The following is an 18,784-nucleotide window of genomic DNA, read 5'->3' as shown; positions in this document are numbered from 1 at the left end:
AATTTGCGTGCAAGTCTTAAATCACCACACAGAACTATTCCCAGGCTCGGAATTCCAAACGGATCTCGATTACTCTAAAACCTACTCCAAACCAAATTTAAAGAACTTAAAAACCTTCAGAGAGCCAACTTTCGCTATTAGGCGCCAAAACACTCTCTGGTCATCCAAAACCCGATCCCAACATACGCCCAAGTCCAAAATCATCATACGAACCTATTGGAATCGTCAAATCCCTATTCCAAGATCGTTTACTCAAAACGTTGACCGAAGTCAAACTTAGCCTTTTAAAGCCAAACTAAGGAACCAAGTGTTCTGATTTCAACCTAAACTCTTCCAAATCCCGAACTAACCATCCCCACAAGTCGTAAAATAGTAAAGACACATATGAGGAGTCTTATTTAGGGGAGCAGGGTTCTAGAAGATAAAACGATCGATTGGGTTGTTACATATTTCTTTATGCAAAAAGAAAATGCGAGATACATCCACTTTATCATATTTGTCTTTCCAATCTGTCCAAACCTTATGTGCACTTGATTTGTACAAAATTCCACAGAGTAATTTCTTGCTCACAACATTCATAATCCAAGATAAAATTATTGCATTATATTTCTCCCAAAGTTCATCCAATGTTGGATCAAACTTATCCTTGGTACATCGTCCATCAACAAACCCTAGTTTACTCTTACCAATCAATCCTATTTTCATAGATCTACTCTATAATGCATAGTTCTCAGTTCCAGTCAGCTGAATTGAAATCAAAGAGCTACCCGGAGTGTCGCATGATTGTAAGAACAAAGGGTGATGATGATCGATAGTTGTTGTAGTTGTTCATGTGCTGGTTCCAGCTGAAACTTCTTCTTCAATTGACATAGCTATCAATTCAAGTAACCTAAGTTTTCGATTTCACAATTGACAGAGTCTCCAGTTGCAAATTGCAGAAATTAGTAAAGCCTAGCTTAATCGATCGCAAAAATCACAATCGATCTACAACAAGACTTTGTTGGAAGAAACGGAGAATGATAATTGCAGCGAACATGAGTCTATTTCCCCTTATTTGATACCATATTGAAGATTTGAGAGAAGCTCAGTGAAAATGAAGAATAGAGGAATGAACGGGAAGGTTCTAGAGAGTGTTCTCCATTTGAGAGAAATTTGAGCTATATTATTGCAAATCTTAAGAGTACAATGAGCTAATCCCCGTATATATACACTCTACAATTAGTAGCTAATCTGCAGCCGTATCTACCCTTTACACTAGCCAATCCGATAATTAGTTATAACTAGCTAACAACCTACTTAACAGACTTAATCTCCACTCATGTGACTGGCATATGCACGTTCCTTTCTTCAACAAGTTAGAAGGGGTTTTGAGTCAAATCTACTTGCCCATAATTTTTAACAAGAAGCACTTTCGAATATTTGCCAAAAATATGTTCTAATTGAAGTTCAAACCTCCAACCTTTTACAATAAATTATGCACTTAACCAATATGTTAGGCGTTAATTTGTGTCAAGTGACGTCAATTTCTTTTTGTTATTCGTTTTCGCACAGTATTAATACATACGTTTTGCAAAATTTTCCAATGAAGTGGTGTCACCGCTTTGTCCAACATGCCTCCGCCCCAGATGTCTTGTTGTGTTCTTTTTAATATTTGGAATCAAAAGTTGAGTTTAGAGGATCAAACTAGTCTTCAATTATATTTTGGGGTTTTCTAAACATTTAAAGTGCATATAACCAAAAGTAGTAAGTAGGTTATTCTAACTTATGGCTTTCAACTTATAAGTATCTTTAATTAGATCAAGACTGTTACTAGTTAATTTTTAATATTATTTTTAATTCTAAAATATATTTCTCAAAACAAAAAACTTTAACTTCCTCTCTATTCTATATCCGTCGTTCCTCAATTTCTTACAAATATACTCTTAAAATTAATACATACATATATATATATATATATATATATATATATATATAAAATTTTATAGGGTATTTTAGTTATTTTAACAGAAAAATTTTATCAGCATTTTTATCAAACACATCAACTGCTTATTATCGATTTCAATATTTCTATTCACATATAGAACAACTTATTTATAAAATCATTTCAGCTCTTAGCTTAAAGCTTTTCAACTTCTTACCATTAGCTATCATAAACCGGATAATGGTATCTCCTCTGCAACTTGCAACTTTTTTCTTCAGCTAGCTAGCTCCCTAATTATTATCTGTGATATCTCTCTCTCCAAACAATATAATCTATCTTCGGTTGTAGCAGGCAACTAGTATTACATTTGTTAAAATAAAAAATTAAAAAATTAAAAATCACACCAGTTTATCCAGATATGAAGGAGAGTCTCGGAGCAACAATAAAGTTGTTTCCAAACGATCTATAAGTCACATGTTCGAGCAACCAAAATATAGACTAAGAAGATTTCTCGTTAAATTTTTAAAGGGTATTTTGGTTATTTTAACAGAAGAATTTTAACAGCATTTTTATCAAACACATCAACTATTTATTATCAGTTGCAATACTTCTATTCAAATACGTAACAACTTATTTATAAAATCGATTCAACAGTTAAAGCTTATCAACTTTTTACAATCAACTATTCTAATCCGGATAATGGTATCTACTATCTCGTGTGCAACTTGCAACGTTTTTGTCTGTTCAACTAGCTAGCTGCCTGATCATTATCTATGATATATTTCTCTCCAAACAATACAATCTATCGTCCACTGTAGTAGACAACAATTACAATTGTAAAAAAAAAAAGAAAAAAAAGAAAAAAGAAAAATCGCACCAGTCCATCCATGATATATAAAATCAAATCTTGATCCCAAATATGGAAATCATAACCTCAAAATTATTAGGGCCTCTTCTTTGTTAATTAGCATATGTAACACTCGTATTTTGACTGTCCTAATTACAAAGAAGGTAAGTGTGAGAAGACAAATATGAAGAGACATGCTAGTAAAGCTATTCTTTTGGGTGATTTCAGAGTTCAAACTATGTGAAGAAACATCCAACTATCTATAAAATGAAAGTTCAATTCATTTCCTTGTATATACTTGCAAATCATGGGAGTAAATTGATAAAAGGAAAGTTGGAATTTTTCAAGTTTCAAGTGGAAAGAAGTGTAAAAATTAAACATACGAAATGCATTGATAATGTATAGATTGAAATAACATGCGGTAAATTCTCCAAATTATTAGAATTTCGAAAGTTTTGATGTGCATCGTAGCTTAAATAAATACTTGGTGCTTCTTGCACGATTTTAGTAAGTTAGTTAATGCATATTTTTATTGTATTGCGTACTAACTAATGTTTATAATAGAGATAGTATGTGTTTATTATCTTATAAATAACATGATACAGTGAGACCTCTCTATAAGAGTCATCCTCTATAATACAATTTTAATATAATGGTAAAGTTTTTTTTGGAATAGACTTTTCATGTCATGCTGTAATATATGTTTTCCATAATAATATTTCACTACACCAGCCGAAAAATATCGAAACAAATGAGGCTGGTGTAAAGAGGTTTTACTGTAGTATAAATTTTGTTACCACAGTCAACTCATAGGACCTAGGGTCGCTTTGTTTGAAGACAAGCTATGCTGGAATTCGTTATGTTGGAATTAGTTATACTGAGGTTAGTTATGATTAATTAGTTGTCTTGATATTATTTCTTATGACTGTTTGGTATATTGTATTAATCCTAATTGTCAATTTTGTTGATTTATCCTGGGATAACTTATCTTGTGATTACTATTCCACCATTTGGTAGGTATAAGTTATCATGATATTATTTTTAATCGTGAGATAACTTATAGTATGATTAGTAACTAAATAAGGAACAAAACAGTGCTAAATTTTTATCCCATAATTATTTTTGCTTATTCGACATAATTATTTTTGCTTGTTCGATATGGCTTCTTGGTACTGTCATTTCTTGTCTATATTTTCATTAATGTGGTGTTTATACTTTCCTGAGTCGATGGTCTATTGGAAACAACCTCTCTATCCTCACAAGGTAGGAGTAAAGTCTGCGTACACACTATCCTCCCTAGACCCCACAGTGTGGGATATTACTGGGTATGTTATTATTGTTGTTGTTGTTGTATTCAACATACCAAACCACCCGTGGTGGAGCCACCTTATAGGATGACACCCCTTCGCGGAAAAAATACACTGTGTAGCTAGGAAAAAGAAAATTTATATGTATACATACTATGTATTGATTCTCTTTAATTTTCTAGTATGTTTACTTTTATATATTTTGACACCCCTTAACAAAAATTCTGGCTCCGCTACTGCAAAACACCCCTTAATATTTGTACTACAACGCGCATTGTTCTATTCCGGTAGGAAGTATAGAATCAAATCAATCCAAATTCCAAAGTATGAAATCCATAAAAATCCACATGGCAACCAGTCATTGATCAACAGCCCATCCACAAAATCTACATAGTGTCACAATCTTTCTAGTCCACCACATATTTTCCTAAAAGAATCTTTATTCTCACTATTATTTTTCATCCACTAGTTCTCCTCTTCAAAGACCAAAATCCAACTGCAAAATCAAGTCAGAAAACAAAGCAAAAACAAAAAAAAGGGAAGAAAATTAAGAAAAATGGCAGCAAGAATGGCTACTACATCAACTGTTGTAGGGTTGGTCAATTCCTCTCTTTCATCCCCTAAAAGGACGTCCCTCAACTCAGGTAATTTAACTCTCTTTGGAGTTATATTAATTTCTTCTCAAATGAAAAAGATTGATTTTAGATTTTTTATTTTATTTTATGGCAATCTTCCATATTATGATAGTGGCTTTCTTTCTGTATTTGCTTCCAATATATTGTGCATTTTCAAAGGGTATTTCATGAGTAATACCATTTAGCCAATAACATGTTTGGCCAAACTTATAAATCATCTTATTTTGAAAAGTATTTTTTTTTCAATATTTTTCAAAAAGTATGCTTGGTGAGAAGCAATTTGCATTTGACTAATTAATTTAAAAATCACTTTTAAGCTGAAATTAGCGTTTGACTAAACTTTTAAAAAATACTTTTAAGTATTTTTTTTTTCAAATTATTTTTCCAAAAAAATATTTTTGAGGAGAAAACTATTTTTTTCTTCACATTCCGAATTTTAAGTTAGTGAAAGAAGTATTATTAAACTCTTTAGTTCTTGTGACAATAAGTATGGATTTAATATTAAAGTTTTTTTTTTTTTTTTTTTTTTTTACATATAGTCTATGTTAATTCTTAGATGGATATGCACCTTTGCCGAATGCTACATCCTATACCTGTAGTAACAGAGGAAAATTTCTGGTTGACTATTTACTTTAGGAATAGCAGTCCTTTTTTATTAGTTATTGTAATAAAATCTTGTTTCCACTTTTTCACTAATTCCATTTTTTTTTTCCCACAGGCTTCTTAAAATCACAAGTGACAGCAAGAAACCCTCTAAAGATCGCCCAAGCTTCAGGAGGCAAATTTACATGGTAAATTACCAAATAAAGATCTATCTAATTACAGTTGGGTTACTTACACACCTTATTTTTATTTTTGAGTTTAACTTTTATAGTCAGCACAAAACGTTTTTTTACATGATCAAATTACCTAAGCTAACTACTGATTGATACTCGTAATAAATGGAATTAGTAACCTGTAATCAGTGGCAAAGTTACCTTTGGTGAGATGGGTTCAATTGAACTCCAATTCATAAGAAATTATTGTGTGCAAAAAGGGTAAAATCTTGGTTTCGAGTTGGTATACAGATGGACCAACTCTTTGGGTCGTAATATTGAATACGAAAGATTGATAGCGTCTCCTTTTTCTTGAGCTTATTGGCCTCACAACTAGTGGTGTACGCAAAATTTTTCATAAATAGTGTTACAATTTGAAGAAATGAATAAATAAATAAATTACTATAGTTGTAAGTGGTCATTTATATAATTATCCCCAATATTTTTAGTTTTCTTATATATATCTAGTAAAAAAATTCGACAAAGTGGTATCCCATAACACCGCATAGGACAAGGTATATATGTCCCTGCTTACAGCGAACCTAAGAGCATGAAAGTGTCAACTCCCCAATCCCCCAGGGTGAGGTGAGGGGTGAGCCTTTTGTCTGATTCAATCTCATCTATTGTTGCTTTCGAATCGACTGAAAAAATGAATATTTTTTGTATATATATAATTATTGAAATCTATCGATATGAAGGATATTTCTAATGTAACGGTAATGGTGCTTCAAAAAATATTGTTGAATTCCTCTGCGACAAATTAAATTATAGTATTAACATATCAGCTTATGTAAGTTAATTTTTTCTTTTAGTCATAATTCATTTGTAATTTTGTACTGTGTAATTTGAAGCTTTGAGAGAGATTGGCTGAGGAGAGATTTGAATGTGATTGGATTTGGTCTAATTGGATGGCTGGCACCTTCAAGCATTCCAGCAATTAATGGCAAAAGTTTAAGTGGTCTCTTTTTTGAGAGTATTGGCACTGAGCTCTCTCATTTCCCCACTGGCCCTGGTGTCACTTCTCAATTCTGGTAATTCCATCATAATTACTCTTTCAATTTTATGCCCTCTTAACCCTTCGGAGTTGCCCAGTTGATTTGGAGGGCGGTCATCCGTATGTCATCCATATTGATGACCTGGGATCGATTCCCCCCTCAATGCCTTCCGGGTTGAGCATGTCGCACATGGCTTGCTTAGTGTGGTTTATTTTTCATGTGTGGTTTGCATGTTGTTACATAGGGGGAGGTTTACTCGGTGCGCACAAAGCACTCACCCGAAGGGCAAAGGCTATGACAGAGGTTGTAGCGGCTGCGGGTTTTCCCTCTTACCCAAAAAAAAAGAAAATTTATGCCCTCCGATCATTTTATGTGATGCATTTTGACCGGTATGAAGCTTGAGGAAAAAAATAAATTAAAATCTATTATCTAAAATGAATCATCTATATTTTTATTATAAATTATTTCATTAAGAAAAAAATAAAAATTAAAGTTATTTTTTTTTAAATAAGAAAAGGTATTATTTTTTCGAGACAGATTTAAAAGCAAAACCGCATCACATAAATTAAGACAGATGAAATAATTTACTACTAGGGTAATACAATATTTACAGAAAAAGATTTCACAAATCATATAGTCAAATGGTATCAGAATGAGAGAAAAAATTCAATTATAAAAAAAGCTTTTAATTTTGTGGTATCGGTAAAAGTCTCATATAAATTAGCTGTTGATTCAATTCTCACTAGCCCTTTCTTCGTTTTCCTTCTCTGATCCACCCTATCTTATAGGAAAAAACATGTAAAGCATAAAATAAAATTCCGATGCTTATATTTTTTATTAGAAACCTAATAATTTATGGAGTATGAATATTAGTGCATTTTTTCCTATTTTTGCAACAAAACAACATGAAGATCATTAAGTCACTTATATCAATGTTTTGATCGTGTTGCATTTTTTTGGCGGACGCTTTCAGAGGCGGATCCAAGATTTTCGATTTATGGGTTCCTACAAAAATCTCGAGTTAATATACAATACTAACTGGATGAACAAACTGAGTTTCAAGCTAAATATTCTTATATATTTAATGAATTTTTCAATACAAATACAGATTCTAGACAAAAACTACTAGGTTCACGGGAACCCGTAGCTATTGAACTGAATCCGCCCCTGGACACTTATCCATTTTACTGGAACGATTAGAGAAGAATGATTAGGCTCATATTCTATTCTTCCTAATAATGTCTATAAACTAATTATTTCGTCTCATATCAATCCTTAGCTTTCTCTAATTTAGATATTTGCATTATTGGCTTAATTACAGGCTATGGATGGTCTGTTGGCACTTGGGTTTGTTCCTATGCCTCACTTTTGGGCAAATTGGATTCAAAGGAAGGACTGAGAAATACTTTTAAATGGATTTTTTTCTGATAATTTGTGTATAATGAAGAATCTTTCAATGTGTTAACTATCTTTCTTTCTCAATCTTCAGAATATTATGGGAGACAAACCTCTTCTACCTTTTCATACTTTTATTTACGGTTTTCTTTTATTATTACGAGTGATATAGGATATAAATAGACTAAGCAGAAAAAGCAACGAAAAACAGTAAATGAGATGAATAAAGCATTTGAATTGTGGATTCTAAAAAAGTCAACAACTACGAGAAAGGGCACAAGGTAAATTGAAGATAAATCGTAATTCGTATATAATGCCGTAGTCAAGAACATTTCAAGAGATTTGGTGGCCTAAAGTTTTCCCGTAAAATTCATAAAATAATGAAATATAAAGAAGCATGCATGAATTTGGTCTAATGATTAGACGCATGTTACCATTTTGATCTATGTCAAAAAATGTTAAGACACTAAAAAGAAAAAAATTACTTTTTGATGTATGAATCTATTAAATATGACCAAAAAAAAAAAAAAAACGCAAATTGAGTTGAAACTAGAAAGTGAAATTCTCAAAAACATAAATAAAAATAAGTACACGTAAAGGAAGAAAAGTAAGAATGGACGAGGAAGGTAAAATATATTACATCATTTTATCTAATGAGTGGAAAAAATTATCGTCATTTACTCACTAAACCATACGACCTCAACCAAATTTTAATAATGTTAAAATTTGATGATTTTTAGAGTAGATTTATCTTCGATTATTAAACTAGAACGATGATTTTTAGAGTAGATTCATAGATTTTTTTTAATACGATAATGGTGTCCTTACCGGCTCATGTACCTCTTGATATTTTATCAGTTACCTTCCATCTCCTACTAGTATATATATCGGATAATTTTGCTCCTAAAGACTTTGACGTATGAGAAAAAATCACATAATTTTATTTGTATTTATTAAATTTGAATATGAGACCTCAGGAGTCTCCATCCATCTTATTGACCAACTACACCCTTAAGTGCAATTTTTTTTTACCCAAAATTGACCAAAATTAATACTAAATTTTCTATATTTGACAGCGTTTAAATTTAAAAGAAAAAAACATCGTATAGAAATACATTACAGTAACATTTTATAGTAGATCAAATTGCACACTAATTTAGAAAGTGCACTACCCACTTGCTTCATTATTCTCTCTTCTCTTCTCCCCCGCCCTTTTACATTCTATATTTGGCAACTCCACTTCTTTTAAAACCAATTTTTCCTACAAAATACGCTCCACACAAAAACAAATCTCAATCTCTATTAAATCTTGATTCTTGCTGCAAAACGCAGAATTTATTTTCGTTTTTGTGACTACCCATTTGTGAATCTTCGTGAATTTTCAATCATGGCTGTTGATGAAGCAGATCCGGATCCGAACATGATAAAGATCCGAGAAGTATGGGCTAATAATCTTAAATCCGAATTCGCACTCATTTCAACTGTGATTGATCAGTACCCTTTTGTATCTATGGACACAGAATTCCCCGGTGTTATCTACAAGCACAGTCCCCGGAAACACGCGCCGCTGTCGACGGCGGACAAATATACGCTGTTGAAATGGAACGTCGATGCTTTGAATATTATTCAACTTGGTATTACGCTTTCTGATTCTGTCGGAAACTTGCCAGATTTGGGCTCCAGCGACCACCGGTACATATGGCAATTCAATTTCTCCGACTTTGATGTAGCGCGTGATAACCACGCGCCAAACTCGATCGAGCTCCTCCGCCTGCAGGGAATAAATTTTGAAATGAACCGGGTTTTGGGGATTGACTCAGCGGTTTTTGCCGAGTTGATGATGTCCTCAGGCCTGGTTTGCAATGACTGGGTGAGTTGGGTGACTTTTCACAGCGCGTACGATTTCGGGTACTTGGTAAAAATCCTCACGCGCCAGAAATTGCCCTGTGGGTTAAATGACTTTTTGGGAATTCTCAGGGTGTTTTTTGGAAATAAATTTTATGATGTGAAGCATTTGATGAGTTTCTGTGGACATCACGGTGGTTTAAACCGGGTGGCGAAGGATTTGGACGTGAACCGGGCGGTCGGGAAGAGTCACCAGGCCGGTTCAGATTGTTTGCTGACGTGGCATGTTTTTCATAAAATAAGGGATAATTATTTTTTAAAAGGTGGACTGGAGAAATATGCTGGCGTCTTGTATGGATTCGAAGTGTAATTAAGGATCACTAATTTGTGTTTAAGTGTTAGTAAATGTAACTAATTTAATTAATTCTTTGTGGTGGAAAAGTTTGATCTCTCTGAATGAAGTGGCTGGAAAAGTTAATTAGAGATAAAAAGTCTGATTTTGGAGATACTTTTGCTTAATTACATTGACTAAATTTCATTAAATTAATTTTAATAATATAGACTATTCGTGTAATTGATCTGCATGTAATAGGTGGCATGCTTTTTTTCAGGTGAGTAGTTGTATTCGAATAAAGGATGATGATTGTGGAGAATGCCAACGAGCATAAAATTTGCCTATTGTTCGTCATAATACAGATATCGTTGCAATAATATAAAATTTTATTTACAATATTAGCATGTATAAATTAAATTGTTATGTAGTAGATGAAATCAGCAAAATAAAACTCATAATACTAATATACTATATAGAATCATACAGATTTGTAATTCTTATCCACTTCCACACCACAAAAAGGCCCAGCATTAACATCATTATTGTATTGTTTCATAATATCCAAAAATTTCTAATCAAACACTTCAGGAGATACAATTTTATTCCACGGTTCAGGAAATTATTAACAATTTTACTTGGTTGTTGTTTTTGTTGATATTTGATCAAAGGACTGCATTAGAATAAAGTATCAATAGTGATTACTATTGTAGCAACAAGAACAATAACAACCCAGTAAAATTTCACTAATAGGGTATGGGGAGGGTAGTGTGTACGCAGACCTTACCCTTACCCCAAAGGAGTAGAGAGGTTGTTTCCGAAAGACCCTCGGCTCAAGAAAACAAAAAGACAAAACGACAAGAGCAGGCAACATTAGTATCACCACAACAATCATAGAAAAAATAGGAACACCATGAAATGCAGAAGAAATATGCAAAGCAAAAATGATAGCTAGTAAATAGGACATGCACTGAAAAACGAAGTAGTAAAACACAACATTGTCACTAGCTACCCTAGACAAAAACCCTACGTGGCCAGTCCCACAATGGTACGAAGTAAGTCAAGACTCAATTACATCCTAACCTACAACTCTAATACTCGACCTCCACATCTTCCTATAAAGTGTCATGTCCTCGAAAATCTGGAGCCTCGCCATATCCTGTCTGATCACCTCTCCCTAATACTTCTTAGGCCGCCCTCTACCTCTTCTCGTGCCCTCCACAACCAGCCGCTCACACCTCCGTACTAGAGCATCTGGGCTTCTCCTTTGAACATGTCCGAACCATCTAAGCATCGCTTCTCGCATCTTGTCATCAATGGGAGCCACATGCACCTTCTCCCGAATAACATCATTCCTAATCTTATCTATCCTAGTGTGCCCGCACATCTATATCAACATCCTCATTTCTGCTACTTTCATCTTCTGGATATGTGAGTTCTTAACGGGCCAACACTCAGCCCCATACAACATGGCTGGTCTAACCACCGCTTTATAGAACTTACCTTTGAGTATTGGTGACACTCTCTTGTCATACAGGACCCCAGATGCTAACCTCCACTTCATCCATCCTACCCCAATACGGTGTGTGACATCCTCGTCGATCTCCCATCCCCTGGATAACCAAACCAAGGTACTTGAAGCTGCCTCTACTCGGGATGACCTGTGATTCAAGCCTCACATCCACGCCCATTTCCCCTGGTTCAACGCTGAATTTACACTCCAGGTATTCCGTCTTCGTCCTGCTCAACTTGAAACCCTTAGACTCAAGAGCTTGTCTCCAAACCTCTAGCCTCTCGTTAACACCGGCTCGCGACTCATCAATCAAAACTATGTCATCGGCAAATAGCATGCACCATAGCACCTCCCCTTGAATATGGTGTGTTAACGCGTCGATCACGAGGGCGAATAAGAACGGACTAAGCGCAGAACCTTGGTGTAACCCCATTACAATCGGAAACTACTCAGAGTCGCCTCCTACTGTCCTAACCCGAGTCTTAGACCCATCATACATGTCCTTAATCGCCATAATATAGGGAACCGATACATATTTTTGCCTCCAGGCATCTCCAGAGAACTTCTCTAGGAATCTTGTCATACGCTTTCTCTAGGTCAATAAAGACCATGTGCAGATCCTTCTTCCTCTCTCTGTACAGTTCCACCAACCTCTTAACAAGGTGTATAGCTTCTGTAGTCGAACGACCCGTCATGAGCTCAAACTGGTTGTCGAATACAGACACTGTCATCCTTACCCTCACTTCAACCACTATCCCCCACACTTTCATGGTATGACTCAGTAATTTGATACACCTATAATTGTTACAACTCTGGATATCACCTTTGTTCTTATACAATGGGACCACCGTAATCCACCTCCACTCATCTGATATCCTCTTCGCCTTAAAAATAACATTAAATAACCTAGTCAACCACTCCAAACCTGCTCTCCCCACACACTTCCAAAATTCCACCGGAATCTTGTCTGACCCGGTCGCTCTGCCCCTTCTCATCTTACGCATATCTCCCACGACCTCATCAACCTCAATACGCCTGCAGTACCTAAAGTTACGGTGACTCTCAGAATGCTCCAATTCGCCTAGCACAATATCCTGATTCCCTTCTTCATTCATAAGTTTATAAAAGTAAGTCTGCTATCTGCTCTTAATCTGGGCATCTTCCATTAATACTCTACCATCTTCATACTTTATGCATCTCACTTGGTCCAAATCTCGAGCCTTTCTCTCTCTCAATTTTGCCAGCCGGAATAACTTCTTATCCCCGCCTTTTTCCCCAGTTCCTCGTACATACGACCATATGCAGGAGTCTTAGCCTCTGTGACCGCCAGCTTAACCTCCTTCCTAGCTGTCTTATACCTCTCCATGCATGCTTGCCTCTCTTCCTCATCTATGCTCCTCACTAACTTTAGGTACGCAACCTTCTTAGCTTCCACTTTACCTTGTACCACTTCATTCCACCACTAGTCTCTTTTATGCCCACTAGAGACTCCCGTCGAGACTCCTAACACCTCTCTCGCAACCTCTCTAATACAGTCTGTTGTTGCTGACCACATAGTGCTCGCATCACCGCTACTTCTCCAAGCTCCTATAGCCGACAATCGCCCTTCCAACTCTTAGGCTTTATCCTTAGTTAAGGCTCCCCACCTGATTCTCGGACTTCCTCGAGTAGACATTTTCCTCCTCTTTAACATAATTCCAACGTCCATCACCAAGAGCCTATGTTGCGTCGCGAGTATCTCACCCGGAATCACCTTGCAATCCTTGCACATTCCTCTGTCACCTCTTCTGAGGAGAAGATAGTCAATCTGAGTCTTCGCCACCGCATTTTGAAAAGTAACCAAATGCCTCTCCCTCTTTAGAAAGCTAGAGTTCACAATCACCAACCCAAAAGCCTTAGCGAAGTCCAACAACAATGTACCTCCTCCGTTCCTCTCCCCAAAATTGAAGCCTCCATGCACCTCGCCATAACCACCTGCAGTCGACCCAATATGCCTATTGAAATCCCTTCCTATGAATAACTTCTCACTAGGTGGAACTTGACGCACAATCTCATCTAACCCCTCCCAGAAGCGTCGTTTAACCTCCTCATCTAGGCCCACATGCGGCGCATAGGCTCTAACGACATTTAGGGTGCACTCTCCAACCACCAACTTAATAATCATCAATCTATCATTCACTCGTCTAACCTCGACCACAGACTCTCTGAGTTCCCTATCCACCAAGATGCCCACTCCATTCTTACCTTTCTGGACTCCTGAGTATCAAAGTTTATACCCGTCCGCGTCATTCGCCCTCGACCCTACCCACCTAGTCTCTTGGACACACGCTATATTGACCCTCCTCTTCTGGAGGATCTTCGCCAACTCTATAGACTTACCCGTCAATGTACCTACGTCTCATGACCCAATTCTCAACCTACAAACACCTTTGTTCCCTTTACCTCCCTTGCCTCCCGCCCCACCCCTAACCCCTTCCCTACCTCCCGCCCCACCACCCGTTCCCCCCGAGGATATGACCTCACTCGACCATCCCAGACCACAACCACTATACCTACGGTAGAGTAAGAGGAATCACTAACATGCACAATATAACAGACCAAACCAGAAGAAGACAAGTTGCAACTACATGCACACTAATACGGTGAATAAACTAATACGAACTAAGTTGACAACAATTTAACTAACACAACAAAGGAAAATTGAAAAACATGAGGTTCCAACTCACACGAGTCCAATATTAACAAATAGCAAATTTTAAGCAAGAATAATAGAACCTGAAGTCACAACGAGTGCTGAGAAAGGTGTAGTCCACAACTGCTATGTTTTGAAAGTTCCCGCCTACTTCGCCCGAGGCTCGTTGGAAAATAGTCTCTGCCGCCGCCAGGCTATATCAGTGCGCCAAAAAATAGGGGACGAGGTGGAAGAGACGAGGTATAGGGGAAAGAAAGAAGGAGAAGAAGAAAAGAGAAAGGGAAATAAGGGGGGGGGGGCAGATCCGGGGAGCAAAAAGGGGGACAAGAAAACAAGAAAGAAAGGGAGGGGGAAAAGGAAGTAACGGAAAGAAGGAGAAAGCAAGAGAGAGAAAGAGAGAAAAAGAAGACAAGGGGTGGGGTAGGGGCCGGGGGTCTTACCTGGTCTGCCGGAGGTCTGGTGATTTAGAGAGAAAGAGATGTGTGAATATAGAAAGAGAAAGCAGCAGAGTGAGTGTGTGTTTCCCGAAATCCCATATATAATAAGTGAGAGTTGATTATATTTTCCGTGATTACTATTGTAGCATTACAAACAATTTGCTAAGTATCACATTTCGTACAAGCTTAAAGTTGTGCAGCCTATGCGCGGCCCAAGGCGGACCTACCGTTTGGATTGGGGTCACGACCCCCAATAACCTCGGAAAAAATATATGTATATATGTATATATATCTTAAATAATATATAGTATATTTTTTATTGACACTCCAAAATTCAAATTTTAGGTAGCTTCATTGATCGATTTGGGTGACACAACTTAACTTTTAGTGCACTGACTGAGTTCGAATCTAACTATAATATTTGCTTAAATTTTTATTCGACAGTGGTGCCCCGCCTATGAACTACGCCCCTCCAAACCTTACCGATTTTCATATTTTCTTATTCAGGTTCTTCTTTCAATTTCAACAATGTATACGCAAGGAACATCGAAAATAAAAAAATGACGTGCTCAAAAGCATATAAACTGAAACGTCAGAGAAAGCTGGTGAAAGTAAATATGCGGAGTTGAAAAAGCAATTGGAAGAAACATGACAAAATAATGAGGAAGGAAATATTGATACCTAAAGTGATATTAGGAAGTAAGGTGCTCCGACATTTGTGAAACAGCACACAGCCCGGCTAACAATCAAGTAAGAATCAAAGGCTCATTCCCGATATCCCAAATAATGTTCCAGAACTAGGAGATTTCATATTCAAACATTTCAATATACATGTTTTAAAGTAAATACTAGAGTTCTAGTTGTACACTATTCAAGTATTTGGTTGATCCTAACTGGATATGCTTAATGCGGAATATTGATGTATAAGTTAAAATACATTAAAATTTAAACAAATATTAAATAACCTCATAATTTTAAAATCACAATAAATGGTTAAGGGTCGAACTCAACAAATTTAAATAAAAAATTTGGCCAAGGAACTTTTCACTTTATTTAAAACAATTACCATCACACAATTTACCTCCTCCCCCTCCCCCTCTCCAAAAAAAAAAAAAACATGAAATCCTTATTTCTCGTCTTTAAATTTTGCATCCACTGAAAATGACTACATAAAAATATTTATTTTGAATGACTGATTAATTCTTTATATATAACCATCGCTATTTGTTTATAGGGAAGTTTTACCTCCCAATATTTTCTAGTAACAACCCTCATTATCAACTCAAAATTTAGAAGAATTCTGCTGTCTTGTAGTTGAAATGCATGTTAAATAGAACATATATCTTAAAATAATATGTTTCTTGTAAGAATTTGGCCGTTGTTTTAAAATGAAAAAGATTATGACCCCCCCCCCCCACAAAAAAAAAGAAAAAAAGAAAAGAAAGAAGAAATCTCCCCACTGTTTTTTTTCCCCAAAAGGCTGCGTTAAGCGAATGACTTGATAGTTACGTAGGCATGATGAACATGAATGTCGGGCCCCAATGTGGAGTCTCGGGTTCGAGTCCCTGAATATGTAATCGCCTTTGTTAGAAAACGTTTTACCCCATAATGCGGGATTTTTCTGCGCGAATCCGAATTTAGTCGACCCCCAATGTGGATACCGAACAACGGGTGAGAAACCAAGAAAACAATAATAATATGAATGTCAAATACCACTGCAAAATTCAGTGGGAACATAAAATGTTGCAAATGTACCACATAAACATAACATGTACATAAACGAAAAATAAACTTGTATAGCACTCAAAACGTATAACGTGTATATAAAAAGAAAATCTTTTTTAAAGTCCCAAATTAAAATATATAAAAAGGGATATCAACTACTAACTGTTGTTTCATAAAATCAATGTTTATTTCTCCTCCTACATCTTTTCATAAACCTCGTGATAAACCCTTTTAAAAAAATGTTCACAATATAAACTTTCAATTAGCATAAATATCCAAGAAAGCTTGAATAATAATCTCACGATAAGAAGGCGAATTCAGATGTAGAAAACAATTCAATAGCTCCTTTAAATCTTCAGGTGAGTAAATTTCCATCTCAAAGATCATCTGGAGCATGGATTTCTTGAAATCTTGAAATGGATCAGTCGAATCCTTGACCACCGCGACACTGCCATGAATTTTTGGGCATGAGCTGGCTCTAAATTCTGAATTTGCCTCTGACGGTCGTAAACTGATATCATCATTTTGATCAAAACCAAGAGGAGATAATGAATCTATGTAAGTAGAAAAGGTGTTGGAAGTTTGATTATCTTGAAATGGATCATCTAGATTTTCGACGATAACAACGCCATGAATTTTTGGACACAGACTAACTTTAGATTCTGAATTCGCTTCTGACTGTGACAAATTGGTATCATTATTCTGATTAAAAATAGGCGGAGATAATGAATCTATGTCAGTAGAGACTGGGGTAGAAGTGTAATTAACTTGAAATTGATCATTTGAGTTCCTAACGACAACAATACCACCACGAATTTCTGGGAACATGCTAACTTTAGATTCTGAATTCGTTTCTGACGGTGATAAATTGGTATAATCATTTTGATTAGAACTAGAGGGGGATAATGAATCTATGTTGATGGAAAATGTGATGGAAGTGTGATCATCTTCATCAAGATCATTATCATTGATTTCCCCAAAACTGGAAGAAGTGTGACAAATGCTAGGTGATTGATTTGTGTGAATAGGGATTTTGGATTTTGGCTTTTGATTTGGTTCTATTATATCTACTGAATTTGGCTTACTGCAACCACTACAACCAGCTCCATTAGATACGAATAATTTCCCAAAATTCCATTTTTTCTTGCTCTTTGAAGACATTATAGAAGTAGAAGGAAGAAAAAGAATGAAAAGAAGATCTGCAAATATGTGAGTAATTTAAAAGGTTATATAAGGTTTTGGATAGTTGTATTTTTCATAGGTTCCGTATTTTTTGGGTTTAATTAAATTTGGAAACAAATGGAATTTTCTTTTCTTTTTTCTTGTCTCTTTCTTTGAGGGGCTTATCTTTCGGAAAAGGGTAGTTGGGTGTGAGGAAAAATATAAAATAGGGAAAGTTTGTTGAGAAAAAACAAAATAATTTTATAAGGTTTTCTTTCGGGAAAAAAGATATTTATTTACACCCATATTTATACTCTACTCGACTATATTAGTTTACCGTAACTAGTGACAAAATTGAGGTAAAACTATGTAGTTAATTATAGGTACATAATTATAGGTACTAAAATTTTAATAACTAAATTTAAAAAGAAAAATCTTAAAAAATAAAAGAATTCCAAGTAATATATAAAACTGAAAATTTTAACTATAAAATAAAACTCATAATTCTAATTTGAAAATAAAAGGAGAAAAAAATAATTTTGTTTTACGTAAAATACAAAATAACAACTATTAAAAATGTCGCTAGAGTTTTTAATGATATAATAAAAGGCTTCTCTCTTCTTCCTTTTTTACTTTAAATGAATTTAAAAATCATAATTTTTTAATAAAATTAAATTATTTTAATTACATTGAAAAGTAATTATAAATATTAAAGTATTTATATCTAAATATTTAAACTAAATAATGAAAAGAAAAAAAATGAAAAAGAAATAGAAAAACAAAATAATGTTGGTGGAAGGAGTCAAACCCTGGACCTTAAGACCAAAGCCAACTTCATACCTAGCCTTTAACAATTACACCACCCAACACTCTGCTCCTATTTCAATACATTAAATTTTATTTATCTACTTTTCCTGCGCCATGTGGATTCAAATATAGCGCATTTTTAAAAGGCGTTGTATATAAAAAGGTCATTATGTTTTTTTCCACACATTTTGGTTCTTTGAGTCCAAAAGAATCACATTTTGGTTCCGGACTCTAAATCTAATTCTTTCTAGTCATTTTAGATATTAGAGTAGGTGATTTTAGATTGAGAATTAACCAAATTTCCCCTTTTCTAGTCATTTTTACATGCCTTTGTTTGTGATGGTTATGAGAATTTAAT

The 18,784-nt window shown here is 35.2% G+C and overlaps 4 protein-coding genes and 1 long non-coding RNA gene across 5 annotated transcripts; 2 read left to right on the top strand and 3 right to left on the bottom strand.

The window, feature by feature from the left end:
• The first annotated feature begins 4,361 nt into the window (after window positions 1-4,361).
• On the top strand, window positions 4,362-8,002 carry LOC104085477 (photosystem I subunit O-like). Its single transcript, XM_009589516.4, has 4 exons — window positions 4,362-4,719; window positions 5,429-5,501; window positions 6,377-6,556; window positions 7,842-8,002. Exons 1-4 carry the CDS (start codon window positions 4,632-4,634, stop codon window positions 7,930-7,932), a joined length of 432 nt encoding a protein of 143 aa, XP_009587811.1. The 5' UTR covers window positions 4,362-4,631; the 3' UTR covers window positions 7,933-8,002.
• Window positions 6,420-7,778, bottom strand: LOC138904140 (uncharacterized). The gene is made up of 2 exons (XR_011413370.1): window positions 7,662-7,778; window positions 6,420-6,574 (listed from the first exon to the last, which is right to left on the bottom strand). It is a non-coding gene; the product is annotated as an uncharacterized lncRNA (long non-coding RNA).
• Window positions 8,003-8,926: 924 nt separating the features above from the next.
• On the top strand, window positions 8,927-10,413 carry LOC104085479 (probable CCR4-associated factor 1 homolog 11). The gene has a single exon (XM_009589517.4). The coding sequence runs from the start codon at window positions 9,303-9,305 to the stop codon at window positions 10,128-10,130; it is 828 nt and encodes a 275-aa protein (XP_009587812.1). The 5' UTR covers window positions 8,927-9,302; the 3' UTR covers window positions 10,131-10,413.
• A 2,806-nt stretch (window positions 10,414-13,219) lies between these two features.
• Window positions 13,220-13,768, bottom strand: LOC138891667 (uncharacterized). The gene has a single exon (XM_070175360.1). The coding sequence runs from the start codon at window positions 13,766-13,768 to the stop codon at window positions 13,220-13,222; it is 549 nt and encodes a 182-aa protein (XP_070031461.1).
• Window positions 13,769-16,716: 2,948 nt separating this feature from the next.
• On the bottom strand, window positions 16,717-17,619 carry LOC104110183 (transcription repressor OFP4-like). The gene has a single exon (XM_009619628.1). It carries the CDS (start codon window positions 17,617-17,619, stop codon window positions 16,717-16,719), a length of 903 nt encoding a protein of 300 aa, XP_009617923.1.
• Window positions 17,620-18,784: the final 1,165 nt, after the last annotated feature.

This window comes from Nicotiana tomentosiformis, chromosome 1 (genome assembly GCF_000390325.3).
Source record: "Nicotiana tomentosiformis chromosome 1, ASM39032v3, whole genome shotgun sequence".
NCBI lineage: Eukaryota > Viridiplantae > Streptophyta > Magnoliopsida > Solanales > Solanaceae > Nicotiana > Nicotiana tomentosiformis.
Note: the sequence above shows the minus strand (reverse complement) of the source record. Positions and strands in the feature narration are given on the sequence as shown.